We start from the raw sequence: 22,277 nt of genomic DNA on the forward strand, positions 1-22,277 counted from the left end.
CGAATTGAAAGAGAAACTGTGTTTCAACTCGTCTAAGGCTAGAAAATTCGTAGGGTGAAACTGCAGACTGACGGAGACATTTTTGCTCTGGTTCCATTTTGGTCTGTATTCGACACTGTAGTTTCGAAATATGTCGTCGTAAAGGTTTTTCGCGTCTGCTAAAGTAGCGCTGTATCCCCTGGATGCCATGAGTATCATCGTCAATATGCAGAGGTGAGTAAAGTTGAAAAATCTCATCTTCGACATCACTGTAGAAAAATTTCTTGGCTTCGTCCAAATCCGATTATTGTTATGTCGATCCTCTCTCAGAATAGTTTATATATGATTTCAGCGGTTGTGTAATAATTAATCAATACTTGATAGTCACACTGTCGCTTATCGGGAATAATCTAACCAAACATTCTTCACTCTCTCAACGGAACAAAATGTCTACTTCTCATGCAAGAGGGAACTCAGTAGTCCTATAGAATGATACCTCGTCGTGTTTTAATTGTCCATGGACCAAAGATGAACAGTGGAGAGGAAATGTATCGATTTGTTTTTCACACGGTTTTAAATTAATCACTAAATCACGGGATATCCATAATATAGGATATTAATTTCCTTTCTTTTTTGTTTGATGTTATTTTTTTATATCTATATACGCTCACATTTTCATGTGGACGTATATTGGCGTCGCACTTGTCCGTCCACAAGTTTGATGAAATTTAAAAATATATGTTTATATCCCAGAAATTTCGATTCCTTTTGATATTCGCGCATATCGGACTATAACTTCCTGGATTATGTCCCTTGATTTACGAAAAATCGCTTCTTTTTTTTTGTTGGTTTTCTATCCATTTCTGTCAAAATGGCGACCCAAACTAAATCAACCGCCATAATTGTTTACATCCGATTAATTTGCATATAACGGACTGGAATTAACTTTTCTGTGAAGAGTTCCACATTTAACGTGCTTGGCACGGTTCTGAGACCGGTTATTTTAGAGTAATGTAAACGGGTCAATTTCTTGAAATTCATCGCGGCCTAATACCATGCCGAGAACGGCACGCTTATCGCCACCAAGGGTAAACGGGGCTATAGTGTTTAACGGGTTAGCACAGTGGCTCCATTAATAATAATAATAATAATAATAATAAGTCTCAATTTGTATAGCGCAAGTTTGAACAAAGTCATTCACTACTGACAAGAATAAGCCTGGTTGAAAAGATGAGTTTTAAGCTGAGATTTAAAGCTTTCTACAAAATTCCATAGAAAAGGGGCCGAGTATGCGAACGAACGGCGGCCTATCTCAAGATTGACAGCTGGGACCGTCAATAGATTTTTATTCGTTGATCGTAAGTTTCTAATGGGATCATGCGTAATGAGAAGGTCTTTTATGTATTCAGGAGAGAGAGAGAGGGGGGGGGGTTTAACGTCCACTCGACACAAACTAGGTCACCTCGGGACTAACATATGGTTTAATTTTATTTCAATAATTCGCTTGCGCGTAGGGGTCTTTAGCAGAGGGAGGAAACCGGAGGACCCGGAGAAAACCCACGTGGTTGGACAGGCGACCCTACTCCTTGTCACGTACAACCGGGGATTCGAAACCACGCCAGTTGACTCAATGACAGGCTTTCTGGGCTCCATTAATGTACTGACCAATTAATGTAAGTGGTCAGTTCAAGTCCAGTTAGATTTCGAAAAAGCGTAGGTGTAAGTCCAGATGTATTTCGACAAAGATTAGGTGTAAATTTCTCTCTTAACACACAGCATGGTGCATGTCAGTCTTCATTATCCCGGTCGGGGAAGGTAAGTAGGTCGTTAAACCCCATTTCATTTCCCTGGGTGGATTTGTATTGTTTAACCCATCAAAGACGTGTATTTAATACAATATATTATTTGTATTTGGTAAATGCGAAAACATATCTATATAAAATACACAAAATATGCCAATAAATATTAAATATGCAAGTAACGTGTGTGTATTAGTTGTTTAAAATAAAACAGTGTGTATGGGGAGGGGGGTGTCACGTACCCCTGTCAGTTGTTTAAAAAACCAATGAAACACAAGATTTGATTGGACGATCTTAAGTCACACTCTATCTACGTCACAAATCGGATGATAGCTTCAGGCTATAGACAAGTTTTATTTCTAAGTGCCATAACTCTAAGAATAACTATAAGAAATCGTTGAAAATTGATAGGCTTTGCCTAGGAGTTTTGGATATTGAACTGGCAATGCAAATGGAGTTTCTGAAATGGCAATTAAATTAAATTCATGGACATCAACATCTTGTTTTAGGGCTAGTTACCTCCCTTAGACTTTGTTCATGATAATGTAAAAAAAAAAAACGGATAATCTAGCCAATGACCTATTATTCTCAAATGTTGACAACGCGTCCAGACTAATATTCGTAGAATATTTTTCTGGGTAATAGAGACAAGAATAAATATTTTCTTAAATTAATTTCATAGGCGTCGACATCTTGTTTTATGACGAGTTGCCTCCCTTAGACTTTATTCAGGATAATGTTAAAGACCGGATAATCTAGCTAATGACCTAGTTATTCTCAAATGATGACAATCCAACCAGACTAATATTCGCAAAATATTTGTCTGAATGATAGAGACTATGTTGGAATCGATAGGCTTGTTCATGAATTTACATAAATCCAAGATGGCCACTCCATGTTTATTTTCTGTCAATATATTTATGCAGGTGTTGCATTTAGGGAATGTGTTTTCAAATGTAGGTATAAATGAATACATCTTCGGGTGAATGCTGAAGACCTTTCTCTTCACAAAATTCAAAATGGTCACCATTTTCCAAGATGGTGGCCATTATTCTACCAGTATGGATATCTGACAAAGAACTAATAGTCCAATCAATAGATAGTTTGAGATGAAAGATACTTTCCTACAAAAGTATTTATCGGATGGTTATTTCCAAAACAAGTATGGCAATTTTGGTATATATTGAAAGTAGAAACATCCAATCTTATTAGGAAAATACTGGCCCCGAGTTCACAAAGCATTCTCAGACTTAAGTTAAAAATTTACTCAACTTTCTATCGCTGTTTATGAGAAATATCTTTGATCCAGAAACACAAAACTTTGCAAATAGTTTCTTATTGATGTATTTGATACATTAAAACAACAAAAGTTTTATAAAGGGCAATATTTTAGTAAAAATAAGGCAAACATTTTTTGAGTAAATTCTTAACTTTAGTCTGAGAATGCTTTGTGAACTCGGGACCTGGATTGATTCGCTGAAAAACACCCATTAAGCACATACAGGACAAACATGTAAGGGTTTCTCTAACCGGCAAGCTGGCGATTAAGGATGTCTGCTCAAGTGACGGCAAAGTTCGCACGCGAAGATTGTTTGATCTCCCAGCGTTTGTGAGCGCTTGGTGTATATTATGTTGATAAACTTGATGGTGAGCTGAAACAGTTTCTGAGATAAAAAAAAAACACGGACAAAGACGTGAGCAGCGGATAATCCGGGAATTAAATTAGGCTTTAATATTTATGATAAATGGACAGTGATTAAAGACGACATCGTTTTGTATATGCAATGAATTCTCCACCGACTTCGCACCCTTTGTTAGGCAGCGCGTCAGCCAAGTCACGTGACACAAACATGACCTCTTTTTAATACATTTTTTTTATAGCAGGGGCATTCCCTGGATTGGAAGCAAAATTTTGATAGATTAATTAGTTTTAATGTTTTTGGTCCAAATATATCATCAAATCACCAAGTTCGTATGCGGGAATGTATCCTTAAAGGGACTATCCCGATTTCAAAAGAGTCTCAAAAATAAAAGTCTGAGTACGTATGAAATTTAAGCGCCAAAATATAGAGGAATGGTGTATTTACCTTCTCTCAAAATTCCAGCTCAAAATATTTAGTCGTTTGGACGTGAATGTCAAAACTGCTTATCCGGACACGTAACCCTTTTAAGATTTCGGGTCAGTTTTTTCGTTGGGAGACCTGATAATCGATTCCCGTTCCTTGAGGGGTCTATATAGTGAATGACCCATATGCTGTACTTGATAACGAAAGGTAAATTTAACCTACACATTATTATTATAAAATAAAAGTCTAGTTTTATGCAGACACCGCATAATACAGCTTATGACACCGGTCTCCATTTCCAGATGAAGACTGACGAGTTTAAGTTGTTCGAAAACGTATCACAAATATTGAGTTAGTTGCTCGGCCCTTAGCTAGAGGAATTTAAGGGATTTTAACACAAAATTAAGCAGTTCTATTCTCCAAAAAATATCGGGATTAGCCCTTTAAATAAAATTGCAGTAAGATTAACTATGCGTTTATCAAAACACAACACATCCCTAAATAACATATCAAAAGTTCGGAAACAAACGTCAACATGGCGGACAACCTCGGCTCACAGAGAGAGGGAGGTTTACCGTTCATTTCTCTCTCTAGGGAATCACGCCGGTCATTTTGAATGTCACGTGATGTATCCTTTTGCTTCGCAAAAAATTCAAGGTGGCTGCTCAACCTCGCGTTTCTTCAGAAATTTCGCGAATTTTACGCTCATATCGCCGAATCACTCACATTGCGCGCAAAACGTAGTTCTCGGTAATTCATCAAATCGGCTGTTTTCGAATGAACTTTTGTTGTCAAGATGCGGAAAATATTCCAAGGATTATTAATATGCCTAATCAAACAAATCCAGCAAATCAGGGGCCACTGAGGGAGGAACTTAGGAACCGAATTTTAGAAGTCCACCAACGTGGACTGTACATCAACTGTACAGTGATTCCCAAAACGTTCATATACAAAGTGCAATATATGAATTTAACCCTATGTCCAACCGCGCGGGCTTTCTCTGGGTTCTCCGGTTTCCTCCCACTTCTAAAGACCCCTAACCATATGTTAGTCCCGAAATGACCTAGTTTATGCTTAGTTGACGTTAAACTTCTCACAGGAGACGAGGAACCCTATTAATAGTCAACGATTTCCGATAATTACTTTTTCTGCAGCATCAACTTGCCTCCATTAAATATGCGATACGATCAAATTAAAATCTTTGAAACAGGATTAGCAATAATCGATATTATTTACTTTTAATATATAATTGAAAGGTTTCCATTATATAACATGATGCTTTTATGCTTTAGTTTTTATAGCTTTCAACCCTTCCTATTGTAAACGCGTGCCAATCTATTATTACAATAGCTGGGTTCGGTGGCCGAATGGCTAGCGTGTGCGCTGTATCATAAGGTCTGTCATTGAGTCAACTGGCGTGGTTTCGTTTCCCCGGTTGTACGTGACAAGGAGTAGGGTCGCCTGTCCAACCTCGTGGGTTTTCTCCGGGTCCTCCGGTTTCCTCCTGCTAAAGACACCTACGCGCAAGAGAATTATTGAAATAAAATTGAACCATATGCTAGTCCCGAAATGACCTAGTTTGTGTCGAGTGGACCCATCTCTCTCTCTCAGTCAAGTGGTGTGGTTTCAATCAAAGGCGTGTTCATGATAAGGAGTAGGGTCGACTTTCTAATCACGTGGGATTTTCCCGGGTTCTCCGGTTTCCTCCAGTATGCGCAAGCTAATTATTGTGAAATATAATTGTACCATATTATGCTGGTCCCTAAATGACCTAGTTTGTAAATAACAAACACAACCAGCGGCTGCCAAGCAGGATACGCCCACATTTCCGAGAGATGGATAGAGAACAAGCCAAAAAGAAAGTGATTTTTCCTACAATCAAGGGCCATAATTCAGGAAATTACAATTCGATATGCGCAAATATCGAAAGGAACCGAGATCTTTGTGTTATAAACTTACATTTCAAGTTTCAACAAAATCGGATAGCCAGCGGCTGCCAGGCAGGATACGCCCACATTTTCGAGAGATGGATAGAAAACAAGCTAAAACGAAAGTGATTTTTCCTACAATCAAGGGCCATAATTCAGGAAGTTACGGTCCGATATGCGCGAATATCGAAAGGAACCAAGATCTTTGGGTTATAAACTTACATTTCAAGTTTCAACAAAATCGGATAAAAATTGTGACCTCTACAGGGTCCACATTTTTACGCTATTTGAGAAAGAACGGCGGTCATTTTGTCTGTCAATTTTGGGCCGATTTTCACGAAATTCGAACTCAGCCATCCTTAGGGTGTAACGGTGATATAATAATACGGTTTTTTAAATCGGATAAAAATTATGACCTCTATAGGGTCCACAAGCTAAAAACGCGATTTTTCGTACAATCAGGGGCCATAATTCAGGAAGTTACGGTCCGATATGCGCGAATATCGAAGGAACCGAGATGTTTGGATTTTCAACTTACATTTCAAGTTTCAACAAAATCGGATAAAAATTGTGACCTCCATAGTGTCCACAAGCTAAAAACGTGATTTTTGGTACAAACAGGGGCCATAATCCATGAAGTTTACATCCGATACATGCCAATATCAAAAGGAAGCGAGATCTTTTGGAGATAAACCTATATTTCAAGTTTCGTCAAAATCGGATAAGAATTGTGACCTATAGAGTGTCCACAAACAAATTGTGGACGGACGGACAGGGGCGACGACAATATACGTCCACATGAAAATGTGGGCGTATAAAAACCATATTTAATACTTACGAGGGCTGGCTGAAAAGTTCCAAAGGGGGGTCACGTGGATAATATTAAAACGTCATCCCAATTATTTAATTCCAACCCGTTTCTCACCTTGGTAATTCTATATCTACCTACTGAAAGAGAATCGGTTTCAGACGAGTTATTTGCCCCTAAGTTAGAAATTGGAATCAGACCAGTTATTTGATAATGCCGCTTACGAACGTGGACGTAACTTTTAGACATTATACTTAGTCATAGCTGCTTAATGTTTTGATATATAGTCCACGTTACAGGCGCCTGTGCTTTGTACATGTCTTTCACAGATAGGCTTAGAACTTTTCAACGAGACCTCGTATTGGCATATTTTGCATTATTTTATATAGACCACCCCCCCCCCCCCACCCAACACACACACACCTCTCCCTCCCGAGTATTTTCGAATTTACCAAATACTAATAATATATTGTATTAAATACACGGCTTTGATGGGTTAAACAATACAAATCCACCCAGGGAAATGAAAAAGGGTTTAACGACCTACTTACCTTCCCCGACCGGGATAATGAAGACTGGCATGCACCATGCTGTGTGTTAAGAGAGAAATTTACACCTAATCTTTGTCGAAATACATCTGGACTTGAACTGACCACTTACATTACAAACTGGTCTGTACATTAATCGAGTCACTGCGCTAACTCCTTAAACATTATGGCTCAGACTGGAGCGACGTCCTTACTGCGCTGCTGCGACCGTACGGCGACCAGAAAATGCACATGGTCGCCGGCAAACGTGAACGCAACGCGAGAAAATGTCCCAAAAAGTTACAAAAAAAAAGTAGCCTTCTCACAGCTTTCCAGGTCAGATCGCAGAATCTTGGCGTTTGTTTTGAACATGCTCAAAACAAACGCCGTGCGTCGGCGATCATTGGCGCCCACGGAGACCACAGCACGATATCTGGCGTTTCCATCACGCTTTTACCACGCTAATGACGATCTTGACGCGCTCTGAAACCATTTTCGTCGGCGTAGCAGCGCAGTAAGGACGCCACCCTGGTCTGACGGGGGTATTAGAGCTGGACTTTTAACTGACCAGTTAAATCATAAATCTGCTAGTACAATACACTGCTTAGCCGTCAACATAAAACTGCAGATAAAATGAAATATTTTAATTAATGTTCATAGCATACCCGGGCGTGGGCTACAGAAATGTAAAAAAAAAGAAATAACATCAAACATAAAAGAAAGGAAATTAATATCCTATATTATAGATATCTCGTGATTAAGAGATTAATTTAAAACCGTGTGAAACACAAATCGATACATTTCCTCTCCACAATTCATCTTTGGTCTATGGACAATTAAAACACGACGAGGTATCAGTCCATAGGACTACTGAGTTCCCACTTGAATGAGAAGTAGGCATGCTGTTCCGTTGAGAGAGTGAAGAATGTTTGGTTAGATTATTCCAGATAAGCGACAGTATGACTATCAGCTATTGATCGAGTAATATTAATTACACAACCGCTGATATTTATAGGTTTTTTGCTTTGTTTAAGAGCAGGAAGTGGAAAGCGAAGTTATATATGTACTATTGTGCGTATACTATTGTGCGAGAGGGTCGACATAACAATAATCGGATTGGGATGAAACCAAGAATGTTTTCTACAGTGATGTCGAAGATGAGATTTTTCAACTTTACTCATCTCGGTATATTGACGATGATACTCATGGCATCCAGGGGATACAGCGCTACTTTAGCAGACGCGAAAAACCTTTACGACGACATATTTAGAAACTACAGCGCAGATTACAGGCCAAGCCGGAACCAGAGTAAAAATGTCGTCATCACTCTACAGTTTCACCCTACGAATTTTCTAGCCTTAGACGAGTTGAAACACAGTTTCTCTTTCAATTCGTGGTTCAATTTGTCCTGGATGGATGAACAACTCGTATGGAATCCCGGGGATCACGGGAACTTTAGACTCTTTCACACCTCAGCCTCCAAGATCTGGAAGCCATCTTTGGAGATTCTGAATTCCTTAACAAAACGAGAAATATTTGGAGATGACAAATCGAAAGTGGATATTTTGAGCGATGGCCGCGTTACTTGGCTTCCCTCAGCAGTTGTCGAAACAGCATGTAGAGTCGATGTGAGTTTTTTTCCCTTTGATGAGCAAAATTGCAGCGTTATTATACGTTCCATCTACCTTAGTTCGGAGATGTGGCTGGAAGGAAAAATAGTTCTGCGTGATTTCAGTGATAATGGCGGGTGGCAGCTGAAAGCCACAGATCTGAGTTACATCTACAATGCAGATTACCAGTCGTTGATTGCCACTTTCAAAATGAAACGTCGACCGACATTCTATGTTCAGACCATTATTCTCCCAATCATGGTACTATCGTTCCTGAATGTCATGACGTTCTGGTTGCCGGATGACTCCGGTGAAAAGATATCATTTGCTACTTCAGTCTTATTATCCTTGACGGTGTTTTTGAGTATAACAAGTGGTCTGCTTCCTCAAACTTCAGACAAACCCGTTTTTATAACCATCTATATTTCTGTGTTGCTGGGGATGAGTGGTCTCACCGTTCTGGTCGCCATCTTGTTACAGTACAGATCGGCCAAGAAGTATCGAGAAGCTATAGCCCGAAATAATGGCATGGGCCATACTAAAACCAGATACATCTCGGACATAGTTCGTTTTAAAATGTCCAAGGTAGAAGATATTAATTGTTCCTTTGATGATCAGCGATCTAATCGTTTGGATTCAGCACTATTTGGCATGTTTTTTACCGTCTGGTTATTGAGCAATATTCTGTTTCTCAGTCAAGTTTACTTTCAATATACTGTATAAATAACAAACGTCACAAGTTCTCAGTAAAGTAGCCACAGGGGTGTGAAAATAGAGATATGAACTATGAAATGAAATAAAATGGGGTTTAACGTCCTACTGCTCTGCGCCAACTGGGCTCATGAAGACGGACATAAGCCGTACAGAGTGCTATTAGGGAGATTTTTGCACGGACAGCGGCGCTGGGACCTACCCTTATTTCGAATTCCAACTGACACTGCCGATTATTGCGTATACCCACACGGTTGAGACGGCACCCCTATCTCCAATTAGGATATGCTCACATCGAGGATCGTAACTCCGGCAAGTTAGAGGTGCCCGGCCAGCTAGAGCTCGAAGCGCAACACTCTAGACCACTAGGCCCATCCCAACTCACTCTGGGCCATTTAAATACTGGAAAATTGAATCCCTGGTCCTTATTTTTCAGTAACAATGGTCAAGAATTTCTGTCTTCATTAACACAGTCGGGACAGAACAACGGGACGTTAAACCGTTTTTCATTTTATTTCAAATTGTGACGCGATGTGGGGAGGGAGGGGCAGATGTACGAACTCGTTTTAGATGTTGATTACGACAGTCAAAACAGACAAGCTGGGTTCGATACTATCCTGGGCTTGATGTTCATGGATTAAAATAAATTATCCTTCAGACGTTGAATAACAATAAAGATGGCGGCGTGAAATCAAGTGAAAGTAATGTGATCTTCATATGGACATAAGTTACGTTAGGATTGATCGATCGATTTAATCAAAAATCCATTAATGATGTGTAACGATGTGTAAACCATGGTTGTGGAACATTACACAACACGACGTGTAAAATATGTTGAACATTACACAACACAATGTGTAAACTATGTTTGTCGAACATTACAAAACACGGTGTGTAAACTATGATTTTTTACATTACACAACACAATGTGTAAAATATGTTGAACATTACACAACACAATGTGTAAACTATGTTTGTTGAACATTACACAACCCAATGTGTAAACTATGTTTTTTGAACATTACACAACACGACATGTAAACTATGTTGAACATTACACAACACGATGTGTATGTTTGTTGAACATTACACAACACAATGTGTAAATTATGTTTTTGTCGAACATTACACAACACAATGTGTAAATTATTGTTTTGTCGAACATTACACAGCACGGTGTGTAAACTATGTTTGTCTAACATTACAAAACACAATGTTTAAAATTTGTGTGGTGAACATTACACAACACAATGTGTAAAATATAAATTACGTTAGGATTAGTCAATTTTGATAATGTTTGGACGAATACACTTTTAGGTAAGACGACTGGAAGTTTATCTTTGCCTTTTAGTTTCCAATGGTGTGCCTTTAATTTTGTTATGTGATATAAAACATATATATAACATATAACATATTATAACATATACTTCTGAAAAACAGCTTCTAGTATCTTTGAAGGGGCTGTCAAAAAAACATGATGCTTGACACCTGCTTGACGGTCGGTAAACTAAAAAAATTGTGAAAAGCGGTTGTCAAGCGTCAAGCGGATGTCCAATCTAATTAAAATATAGATCTATATTTCGTTTCGTTTTTTATACTTTCTATGGCCTACTTACAAGTAGATTTAACAAGTTATAGTGGGAGTTCACGTTCTATGACGCCAGGTAGCAAGCAAGCGACATTTGACCCGATTACGTCAGTCATTCGCTTAACCAATTAGCAACCGCCATGTATTTTTTTATCTACTTTTGCTTTGTTTTGATTTCTATTGCCGCTAATGTCTACCCACAGTTCCCCGCAAGAAAGGTCAAACGCGCGATTCGACAGACCATTTGATTGGCTGACCCCTCATTTCAAGCAGAACACGAGTTAAATAACAACGCTTCCAGAACCAAGTGTAGTAAAGACAAGTAAAATCGAAATTTTGAACTATAAAAACGAAACGAAATTGGATCTGTGTTTTAATCAGATTGGCGGATGTCAAACGTCAAGCTATTTAGACTGGGGGATATTTCGAGGAATATCACCCGCCCTTTCTTCTCACGACAGCGATTTTATACAAGGACTTTTTTATTTTCTGTTTTTACCAATTTTCAACCCTTTAAGTATAAATAATTTAATTAAAATCAACTTGTCCATAATGTCATGTTTATTGCATTGGACGTTAAATCTGTAAAAAAAAAAACAACATCGAAGAATATTCTCTCAAAGTTTACTCACTAATACGTCACGCCTTTTAAATCAGGGGCGTTGGATGGCTGAATGGATAGAACGTGCGCGCTGTATCACAAAGTCTGTCATTGAGTCAACTGGCGTGGTTTCGATTTCCTTGTTGTACGTGTTGTCAAACCTCGTGGGTTTTCTCCGGGTCCTCCGGTTTCCACTGTTAAAGACCCCTACGCGCGAGCGAATTATGAAAATAAAATTGAACCAAATGTTAGTCCCGAAATGACCTAGTTTGTGTCGAGTGGACGTTAAACCTCATTTCTCTCTCTCTCTCTCCCTGTCTCTCTCTCTCTCTCTCTCCATTTAAATCATAAGTATGGTGTAGTTTATAAAATGAAAATGATATGGGGTTTAGCGTCCTACTGTTCTGATCAGACTGGGCAAATGAAGACGGGCATACACCATACAATAGGACGTTAAACCCCATTTCATTTCATTTTATTTCGCATATATTTATTTAGGTAATAGATTTCTCTTGAGATCATAAACATTCCGTGTTTCGATACTTTTTTCTCAATCTTATTAAAATACAGATCAATATTTCATTTTTTTTTTTATATTTTCAATGGCCAACACTACACGAAGATCTGACCGGTTGTACTGGAAGGTCGCGTCAGGGGTCGTACGAGGGACCTTTGACGCTATGACGTCAGATATTGATTAATTAATGAGCGTTGACGTTTCTAGTGGTTTACCCACAGTTCCGTGCATCGCAGGCCAAGAACTCGCCTTAACAGACCGTTTCATTGGCTAGTCCCTCACTTTTCAACCAGAACGCCGGTAATATAACAACTCTTCCCGATCCTGGTGTAGTAAAGACAAGTTAAACGAAATTTTGAACTATAAAAAAAAACGAAACGAAATAGGATCTGTGTTTTATTCAGATTGCTTCTTTCTCTGTATATAATTATGACAAAATTAATTGTGATAAAGTGTGACTGTGTGAATTGGGGACATTAAAGTTTTCTTTCACAGGCCTACTAGGGAGCCTATAAGTGTTCTGCTATGCAAACTGTAAAAAGCCCGTGTGTACAATGAATATGATGTATTTAAAGAGTTTTGATGTATATGTACATTGAATAAATGAAATTAAATGAAATGAAATGGGGTTTAACGTCCTACTGTTCTGCTCCTATACTGGGCTAATGAAGACGGGCATACGCCATACAATGTGCTATGAGGGAAATTTTGCCCGGGCAGCGGCACCATCGCCTACTCATATATCGAATTCCAACTGCCAAGGGATCTTTTACGTGCATTCCAATGTATCTTATCTTACCGAACAGTTTTTCTGTATTTTCGAGTGACACGAAACCACGCGATTCTGGTTCGGCGGCTATTTTGAAATGAACAGAAATTTCGCATGGCAATTGGGTTTAATCATATCATATATTTATACGGTAAGGTTTCACCTTTATTTCAATGGGAATTGGTTTATTATATGTTAAGCCACGTACAGTAAAGTTTGGGGTCAGTGTAATTGGAAATTAAGGGAGTTATATGCCAGTAACTTTTTTGTAGTCAAATGGCTATAAAACTTGCTCAAAGCAAGGCCTTAGGACGACCCACTACTGTGGCTGGGGCAAGACGGAAGACATCAGTAGTGGAACCATTTCTAACAGACTCCTAATTTGTCACTATTTCTGAACACGGTTCAATAATTAAAGATATACTCAATCCATGCACCCTTTCTCAGAATCGGTAACATTTTGTTTTGGCCCACCCTGGTATATAGAGTGCTCATGCAGACAATGTACACACCAAAAGACACGCAGAATAATCTTAATGGATTGGCCCTTTCCAGCTAGATAGGTGTTGTTTGCATGGCATTTTAACGGATTTTATCTGTGAACATATAGTCCGATTGGGTTTGTTACATAATTCCTATCCGTCGGCTTCTCGGGTAGAAATCGTGGAATAAGCTTTATTTTGAAGGTTTTGATGTTTAATGATGTTTTTTTTTACCTTATTTATAATGTTATTGGCATATCAACTGTGTTTTGGCAATGTGAAATGAAATGAAATGGGATTTAACGTCCTACTGTTCCGCTCCTACTGGGCTAATGAAGACGGGCATACGGCATACAGTGTGCTATGAGGGAAATTTTGCCCGGGCAGCGCTACTATGGCATACTCTTATATCGAATTCCACCTGCCAAGGGATCGTGTACGTGCGCGTCAATGTATACACGGGACCTCGGTTTTCCGTTCCATCCGAACGACTAGACATTACTGTCCTTGCCATACCCTCCGTGCACCACTGACCAGGGGAAACCACGCCAGAAATCTGGATGGACTTTCTCGGCCAATGCAGGGATCGAATACCCGTCGAACTCCATCAAGGCATTGACCTAATAAACACCTACGCCAAGTTATCGTGTCCCAAAGCATCACCCAATCAAATGTTCATCTTCGAACTCCATCAAGGCATTGGCCTAATAAACACCTACACCAAGTTTGAACATTGTAGCTCAATTTGAAAGAGAGTTATTGTCAGTGGTCTGCCCTCTGTTTGCCCCCCCCCCCCCCGCCAATAATTTTAGAAAATAAAAAAAAGTATTTGTGATACGTTTCGGTAATCAATACCTTCTACGGTGAATAAATCCCACATCCCCACTCAGTCATAAACTTGCATGTTGTAGAGCATTTCCAACAGTCTATTTTTCAAAATTTTCTAGGCGAGGTCCCCAATGGACTCCCTCTTTGGCGCTCACAAGGGGAATTCGTTGAGGTTCGCAAGTCCGTTCGTTTGACATTTTATTCTCTACTCGGATAAACTAGAGATCAGGCGACGGACGGTATCTGGTCAGATCTATTTTTCTCGACGATCGGTGCCTGACAGAATACTGTAAGACAGCATTTCCGGCAGTCTATTTTTCAAAATTTTCTGGGGGAGTACTCCCTACTTTGACGCTCTTGAGTGGGCTTCGTCGTGATACTCAAGTCCGTTCGTTTGACACTTTACCTCATCGATCAGTGCCTGAAATACTGCCAGGCTGCATTTCCGGCAACCTGTTTTTCAAAATTTTCTGGGGGAGGCCCGCTACCCCTAGTTAAAGCTCGTGCCTTTGCCCCCTTAACCTTGGACTTTGCCCCAGCTTTGCCCCTCCAATCACCGACGGCTGGCGCCGTCACTGGTTATTGTGTCCCAAAAATTGTGACGGACAGACAGACGGACGAACCCATTTTAATAGTCCCCTGCTTTATATACTTTATATACACTGATGTTACAATAATATGTCTATTTTAAAGCGGAAATTGCAAATTTTTAAGTTATATTTTTAAAATGTATTAAAATAAAGCCTGAAAATAGATGGTATCCATAAACAGTCCTACCTTGTTAAAGAATAATCCTATTAATCCTATAATTCACTATTGCCAGCTGAGAAATTGTCAAAAATATCATTTTCCTCTTCATTTTCAAACGTTTGACTATCGCTACTCCATGATGGAGAATAGAAAACAAGGGAGGTAATTGTGTTATTATTTCCTGTGTAAATGAATCTTAAGTGTGAGAATGACACCTATGATTGTATAATTGTGAGTTGACAACCTATTGAGCAAAAGACATAGAAATAATTACGTTTTGACTTTCTTAGAAAATTTGCAATTTCCGCTTTAAGGTTCCATAGAATAGAGCCATAATACGCCCGTTAAAGGACTATTAGTGGTGCCAGTCATTATCACATATGTGATAGAACTGGTCAAACACGTTCCAAATATTTTTTTATCACAGAGATCATTGCTACGATAGATGCGTAATCAATGCTTCAACAATCGGAAGTGACGAAAAAAAAGGAAAACATGAGTTATCCCTCTATATAACTGACTGAAGTGGCGGGTGGTAACAGATACATGGGTGAATTTCTGCTCACTAATAATTCCTTCGAAAACCAAAAGTTGTTGTGTGAGGCTGTGAAAGGATATCTGACAATTCATAAAAAAAATTGACTGTCACTAGATAAGAGAACATGAAAGAAAAATAGAAAAAGTCCGTGCATTACCATATTACCATGGTTTTTTATAAGTATAGAATGAATAAACACACGTGAATGTACGGACTGTTTCTATTTTTCTCGTGTTCTCTTATCTAATGACATGCAATTACTTTTTTGAATTGTCAGATATACTCTTACAGTCTCATATAACAACTTTTGGTCTTCGAGGCAATTATTAGTGAGCAGAAATTCGCCCATGTGTCTGTTATCACTCGTCACTTCAGTCAGTTATATAGAGGGATAACTCGTGTTTTCCTTTTGCGCTCGTCACTTACGCATCTATTCTAGCAATGATCTATGTGTTAAAATTATATTTGGAACGTGTTTAACCAGTTCTATCACATATGTGATAATGGCTGGCACCAATATTGTCCTTTAATGAATTGACCCATTGCAGCACGGTAGGGGGTTGTTTGCACAGCAGTTTGATGATATATAATGCTAATGGACACGGTATTCCATCATGTAATCTTTATAGAATATCATTACTGATTTTCCTTGACCCTGATAACATAGGGTTAGAGATTTGCATGGTCTTAGCAGAATTGTTTTGTTTTTTTTACAAAGATGAGACTAAAACCCCGAGTTCGGCGATATATTAGTAAAAAAACCACACAGACTGATTTACATATTACCCATGATGCAAATATTTTCCTTTTGCAACTTGTGGTGGACCGAGCTGCTCAACTAGCTCATTTTAGGCCTTGACCCTAAAGAAATGAATTGAAATGGGGTTAAACGTCCTACTGTTCTGCTCCGAACTGGGCTAATGAAGACGGGCATACGCCATACGGTGTGCTAAGGGAAAAATTTTGCCCAAACAGGGGCACTACAACCTACTCTTATATCGAATTCCAACTGTCAAGGCATCTTTTACGTGCACGCCAATGTGTAAACGGGACCTCGGTTGTTTGTCCCATCGACGACTAGACAGCTGTCCTTGTCAGGCCCTCCGTTCTGCACCACTGACAAGGGGAAACCACGCCGGAAAATCTGGATGAACTTTCTTAACCAGTGCAGGGATAGAAATAAAGTTAAAGATACATTATGTAAGATTAAGATAAAGAGCTAGTCATTCTTGCTATAATAGTTCGAAAATAGATAATGCAAAATGAATAATATGAAAATTGCATTCAAATTATTCTATTGCGAGTGAAGATATTCGCCTTTGAAGGTTTAACAAGACATGTGCAATAATTTCAACCACCGTACTGGTTGCTCGAAGCTAAGTCTCGCTCCTCCATTTTTAAATTAAATCAAAATATGGCTGAACCGTTGTAATCTATTTAATATCGAAAAAATCCGATGCCATCGAGAGTTGATTAATAATTTAGATAACATTTCAGGCCTAAAGAAAGACGTGCAATAGGCAAATTTAGCTCTTTCATAATGTATGTTTAATATATCTTTCTACTTACAGTTTCCTGTGTAGTATTGTGTAGTATGTTTATCCCAAGGCTTAAGAAGAAACATAGATTAATAGCTGCGGCCTTTGGTTTTATTTGTTGTTTTATTTTGATTTGAAGACTTTATTACATGTATGCCATCGACGTTTTCCAACACTCTCTTGACGACACTCGAACCCACAGCTATAAATACCTCATCAATGAATCGGAGATTTGTAAACCTATTGAAGGAAAAGTATTTCTATTAATATCAGTTCCTTCAAAAACGTCTGGGTTTGAAGAAAGAAGGGTATAAAGAAAGACCTGGGGGTCTTTAGCTGTGAATAATACAGAAATATCTAAATCTTACATAAAGTATCTTTAAGATCAGATATTGGTTGGGATGTGAAAGCATCACTGATTAGATATTGGTTGGGATGTGAAAGCATCACTGATTAGATATTGGTTGGGATGTGAAAGTATCACTGATTAGATATCGGTTGGGATGTGAAAGCATCACTGATTAGTCATTGGTTGGATTGTTACTATACCACTGATTAGATATTGGTTGGGATGTGAAAGCATCACTGATTAGATATTGGTTGGAATATGAAAGCCTCACTGATTAGATACTGGTTGGGATATGAAAGCCTCACTGATTAGATGGGGGGGGGGGTTGGATGGCTGAATGGTTAGCGTGAGCGCGCTGTATCATAAAGTCTATCATTGAGTCGACTGGCGTGGTTTCGAATCCCCGGTTGTACGTGGCAAGGAGTAGGGTCGCCTGTCCAACCTCATGGGTTTTCTCCGGGTCCTCCGGTTTCCTCCCACTGCTAAAGACCCCTACGCGCAAGCGAATTATGTAAATAAAATTAAACCATATGTTAGTCCCGAAATGACCTAGTTTGTGTCGAGTGGACGTTAAACCCCATTTCTCTCTCTCTCTCTCTCTCTCTCTCTCACTGATTAGATATTGGCTGGGGTGTGAAAGTATCACTGATTAGACATTGGTTGAAATTTTAAAGCCTCACTGATTAGATATTATTTTGATATTGGCACCATCCACAAACAAAGAACGAGTCGTTTGTATCAACATAATGGATGGTCCCGATCTGGGCCCGGTTCCTAGAAAATTCTTAAAAATAAGCACAAAGTCATGCTTCACTTTTGCTTACGTGAGAAACTTTATAAAATACCGTCTCTAGAAAATTCTCAAGACCGTTCTTACGTAAGCACAAGTCAAGTATGACTCTAAGCACATTGTGACTGGACTACGATGCTCTCTAACGTCATAAAAACAATTTTGGTATGCGAATTACGTCATAAATTGGTCGGCTGCATAGAGTTATAAATAGATCAATGACATAACTTCCCGGCAAATAGTCGATTTAGATGTATTTGACATGTCCCCCATACACATATAAAATGTGCCACAAGCTAAAAAAAAACAAAACGCAAGCACATGCAAACAGACGGAATAATTGTGAGAGTTCTGATCTTAAAGTAGCCCGTGTTTGTGTTGTTTACTAATTTGTTAATAAATAAAATGGTTTCAAGGTACTAGAAGCTAAATTTGGTATCAAAAAATGTAGGAAATGTCGTCGAATAACTCTACGGTCAGCCATGTTGTTTGAAGCAGAAACAGACTTAAAGTTGCTTGCTTGGGACTTGTGCTTAGATTGATAACGTTTAAGAACGATGTTGTGCTTAAGTTTTTTCTTGGAACACATAATAACGTGCTTGTGCTTACACTGAAGTCTACTTAAAATCTAAGCACAAGAACGTTCTTAAGAATTTTCTGGGAACACAAAATAAGATAAGTTTACTTAAATGCAAAGTCTACTTAAAATCTAAACGTGCTTAAGAATTTTCTAGGAATCGGGCCCAGGTGCTCAATCGCCAAATTGAGCACACGGTGGCGACACCAAACGATGTCATATATAATAATAGATGGTTGCGAGGTAGAAGTATAAAAATTCTAAATTTGTTTGACGTTCATACTTTTAAAACATGTAAAGCGACAATGAAGTAGACAGTTTTCGTCTTAATAATAGTAAGAAGATGAAACAGAATTAAAATTTACACTAAACAAATAAAGAAGTTGGATTGTACATTGTCTTAATTTAAAAATTACATGAATAGAAGTTGGAAATTACATGAATAGAAGTTAGAAATTAGACGATAGCACGTTTGAATTTTAAATCTAATATACCGCCATACATTGTAGCCTAAATGTATCACGGCTGCTAATTAAGCTGTCTAAATTATTGTCAATATCACGTTTGAATTTTAAATCTACTGTGCCGCCATACATTATAGCCTAAATGTATCACGGCTGCTAAGCTATGTCTAAATTATTGTCACTCATTCTGATGCCCTCATCATATATAAAGCAGTATCACCCAAACAAATAAAACCGACATGGGAAATAATATACTCTTCACAAAAAGTAGGGGATGTTGAAATGCAAATACCTATGCAGGTTGTTTTATGATAAATAGTCATGGACACTTGACATGTTTTGAGAGTATTAGTCCGATCCTTTATGTAATTCCGTCGGCTTTTCGGGGAGAAATCATGGAATAGGCTTTATTTTGAAGGTTTTGATGTTTAATGACAAAAAACAATGTTGACATTTTTTTTTCTGAGTAGGTCTTCATGGTATGGGAGGCCATTATCTGAGGGTAACCATTTTCGATAGTATTCCATCTTATTTTTTTTTTATTTTCACCCTATTTATAATGTTATCGACAAATCAACTGTGATTTGGCACTGTATTAGTATTCACAGGGGTAATGAATATTTCAGATTTTTCCCATCACTTCATGAAGATATTTCTTCCAAGATGGCGGCTATTTTTAGCGCCAAAGTGGGACGATGTGGAGATTTTGTTTAAGAGTAGTGTTTTGTGTCAATATATATGTTTTCGGGCTCGCAGATTCCATTTCTGACATGTTCAGATTTTGATTATGTAGTAAGTGTTTGGTGTCAATAAATACTCTTCAAAAAAATAAAGGGATATTGAAATGCAAATACCTATGCCGGTTGTGATATGATAAATAGTCATGGACACTTGACATGCTTTGAGAGTATGTTCACAGATGAACAACTTATCGCCCCAACAGAACCACTGAGCTGCACATGCGACACACAATAGCACCATACACGTGGGAGGGGTTCATTGTCAAATTTGACACTTCAAGGAAGGGTTGATGAAAACTGCCGCTTGCTGGGTTATCCTATCCATGTTTGCTTTCCTGATCGGTTCTTGCATAAGATTTACTGTTTAGCGTATCTTTGCTTTAGTGTGTTACGTTTAATTTGATCGGGAGACGTGTTCGTCGACGTCAACGTCAACCGACAACACTGCAAGAATTGGCCGTGGCACTGCAAGAGGAGTGGGTCAGATTGCCCCAAATCGTGATTGGACGGTTGATTAGGAGCATGCCACGACGAATTGCTGAATGTCGGAGGATTGGTGGAGCAATTACTCATTATTAAGACAGAAATCAAAAACGTCCATTTTCACTTTTTACGGTGTATCTCTTTGCGAGTGAAATGGGCCATCAGATAGGCCGCTCATAAGAACTGTTTATGTTCATGTGTAGGCAATTGGCCTGTTATTACCACACACTGGTTAACTCTAATAAAAACAGCAGTGCATTTCCGCATTTTTGTATTGTTTCTGAATATCCCCTACTTTTTTTGAAGAGTATATATATGTTTACGGGGGCGCAGAATTCATTTCTGACGTTTACAACTTTGTAAAAAGATCACATGTTCACATATTTAGCTTATTGCCAATATTGCTGCCACTTGGGGTGGAAAATTCGAACGATCTGCTGATTGTCTTTGGCGTCAATATATATGTTTTCGGTGCCGCAGGTTTGATTTCTGCCATATGATTTAAAAAAAGTATTTATTCAGAATTCTTATATACAATCATAGAGGGAATAATATGAATAAGTTGGATACAGTAACAAGCAACTTAATGCTTATATAAAACTGCTTCCAGAATGGAGTGACACGAATATAAATTTAATGATCAGCTGGTAATGTAATACAATGGGAATGATTATCAATATTAGGGTTTTAGTTAACAATGAGATGACAGAGGTATATAAATAAAAAGAAAAATAGTCAAAGGAAAAGAGAGAAAATCGGAAAAGGAACGGGTGCCCGAGTACAGATTTGGATAATAAAGTTGAGGACGCGATGCCAAGAAAAAAAAAAAAAAAAAAAAAAAAACGCACCAACCTACTATAGTTTAATGGTACTGGTATACACATATCTCACATTTGACTGGGTTACAGAGGCTAGGTCAGGGAAGTTTGTATGTACTCAGACAGTGAGTAAACGTTGTTCACAATATAAAATTTGAAGGGTAATTAAAAAGTGGCTCGTAGAGAATGATCGATTAAAATTTTTATTTCGGAGAATTGAAGCGTTTAGTCAAAGTAATATATTTGTGAACGACTGAGAGTAAACAGATATTTCTATTTTTAGAAAGACTGTCATTTCCAAATAAAAGTGAATTAATGTTCTTGTAATGGTAGTCCAATGTATCGATAGTGGATCTGCGTTGTTCTAAGAAGAGGCTACAATGAAAGAAGAAGTGTTCGCTAGATTCGCATTTGTTTCCGCACAGACAGGATGGGTCGTCAGATATATGCATAAGGTATTTATGATAATTTAAGTCGGATTTCGAATTACGTAATTTGGAGAGAATAATCTGGAGAGTCCTGTCGCCAAAGTTGAAGAGATCGTTGTGTTTAGGTTTACCGTATGCTTGTCTAATTTTAAATTTGAATGAAGAGATCGAGTCAGAAGTTTTGATGCTTTCGTCTAGACGATTCCACTCCAGTACTGACGATGGAAAAAACGAATTTTTATAAAGGTTGGATTTATAGATAATACTCATTAGATTGTTGGAGTTTCTGAGTTGATATGGTTGGCTTGACGCTATAGTTGGAGGTACTAAATCCAATAGAAATGACGGTGTTTGTATATTGATAATTTTGAAGAATAAAACCATTTTATGTTCGTAACGTCTTTGTATAAGGCTGGTGAATCCAGATTCAGAATAAAGTAAGTTATGCGAAGTACCGCGAGGAAGGCCTGTAATGGTTCGAATGGCGTCTAAATGTAGAAATTCCAGCTGGTCACTTTTTTCTTTTGTGCAGTTATTCCACACGCAATCAGCGTAGTCGAAAAGTGGTAGGATAAAAGATTTGAAGATG

The 22,277-nt window shown here is 38.4% G+C and overlaps 1 protein-coding gene across 1 annotated transcript; it reads left to right on the forward strand.

Annotated features, from left to right (window-relative positions):
- Positions 1-8,312: 8,312 nt before the first annotated feature.
- LOC126824484 (CHRNA7-FAM7A fusion protein-like) lies at positions 8,313-18,568 on the forward strand (the record flags this gene model as incomplete). Its single annotated transcript, XM_050553718.1, is given in 5 exon segments — positions 8,313-8,440; positions 8,933-9,196; positions 10,601-10,643; positions 11,105-11,123; positions 18,510-18,568. Coding segments are annotated over 5 exon segments (513 nt in total), but the record flags the coding sequence as incomplete, so codon positions are not given.
- Between the last annotated feature and the right edge of the window lie 3,709 nt (positions 18,569-22,277).

The sequence above is a fragment of the Patella vulgata genome, chromosome 6 (genome assembly GCF_932274485.2).
Source record: "Patella vulgata chromosome 6, xgPatVulg1.2, whole genome shotgun sequence".
In the NCBI taxonomy this organism is placed as follows: domain Eukaryota; kingdom Metazoa; phylum Mollusca; class Gastropoda; family Patellidae; genus Patella; species Patella vulgata.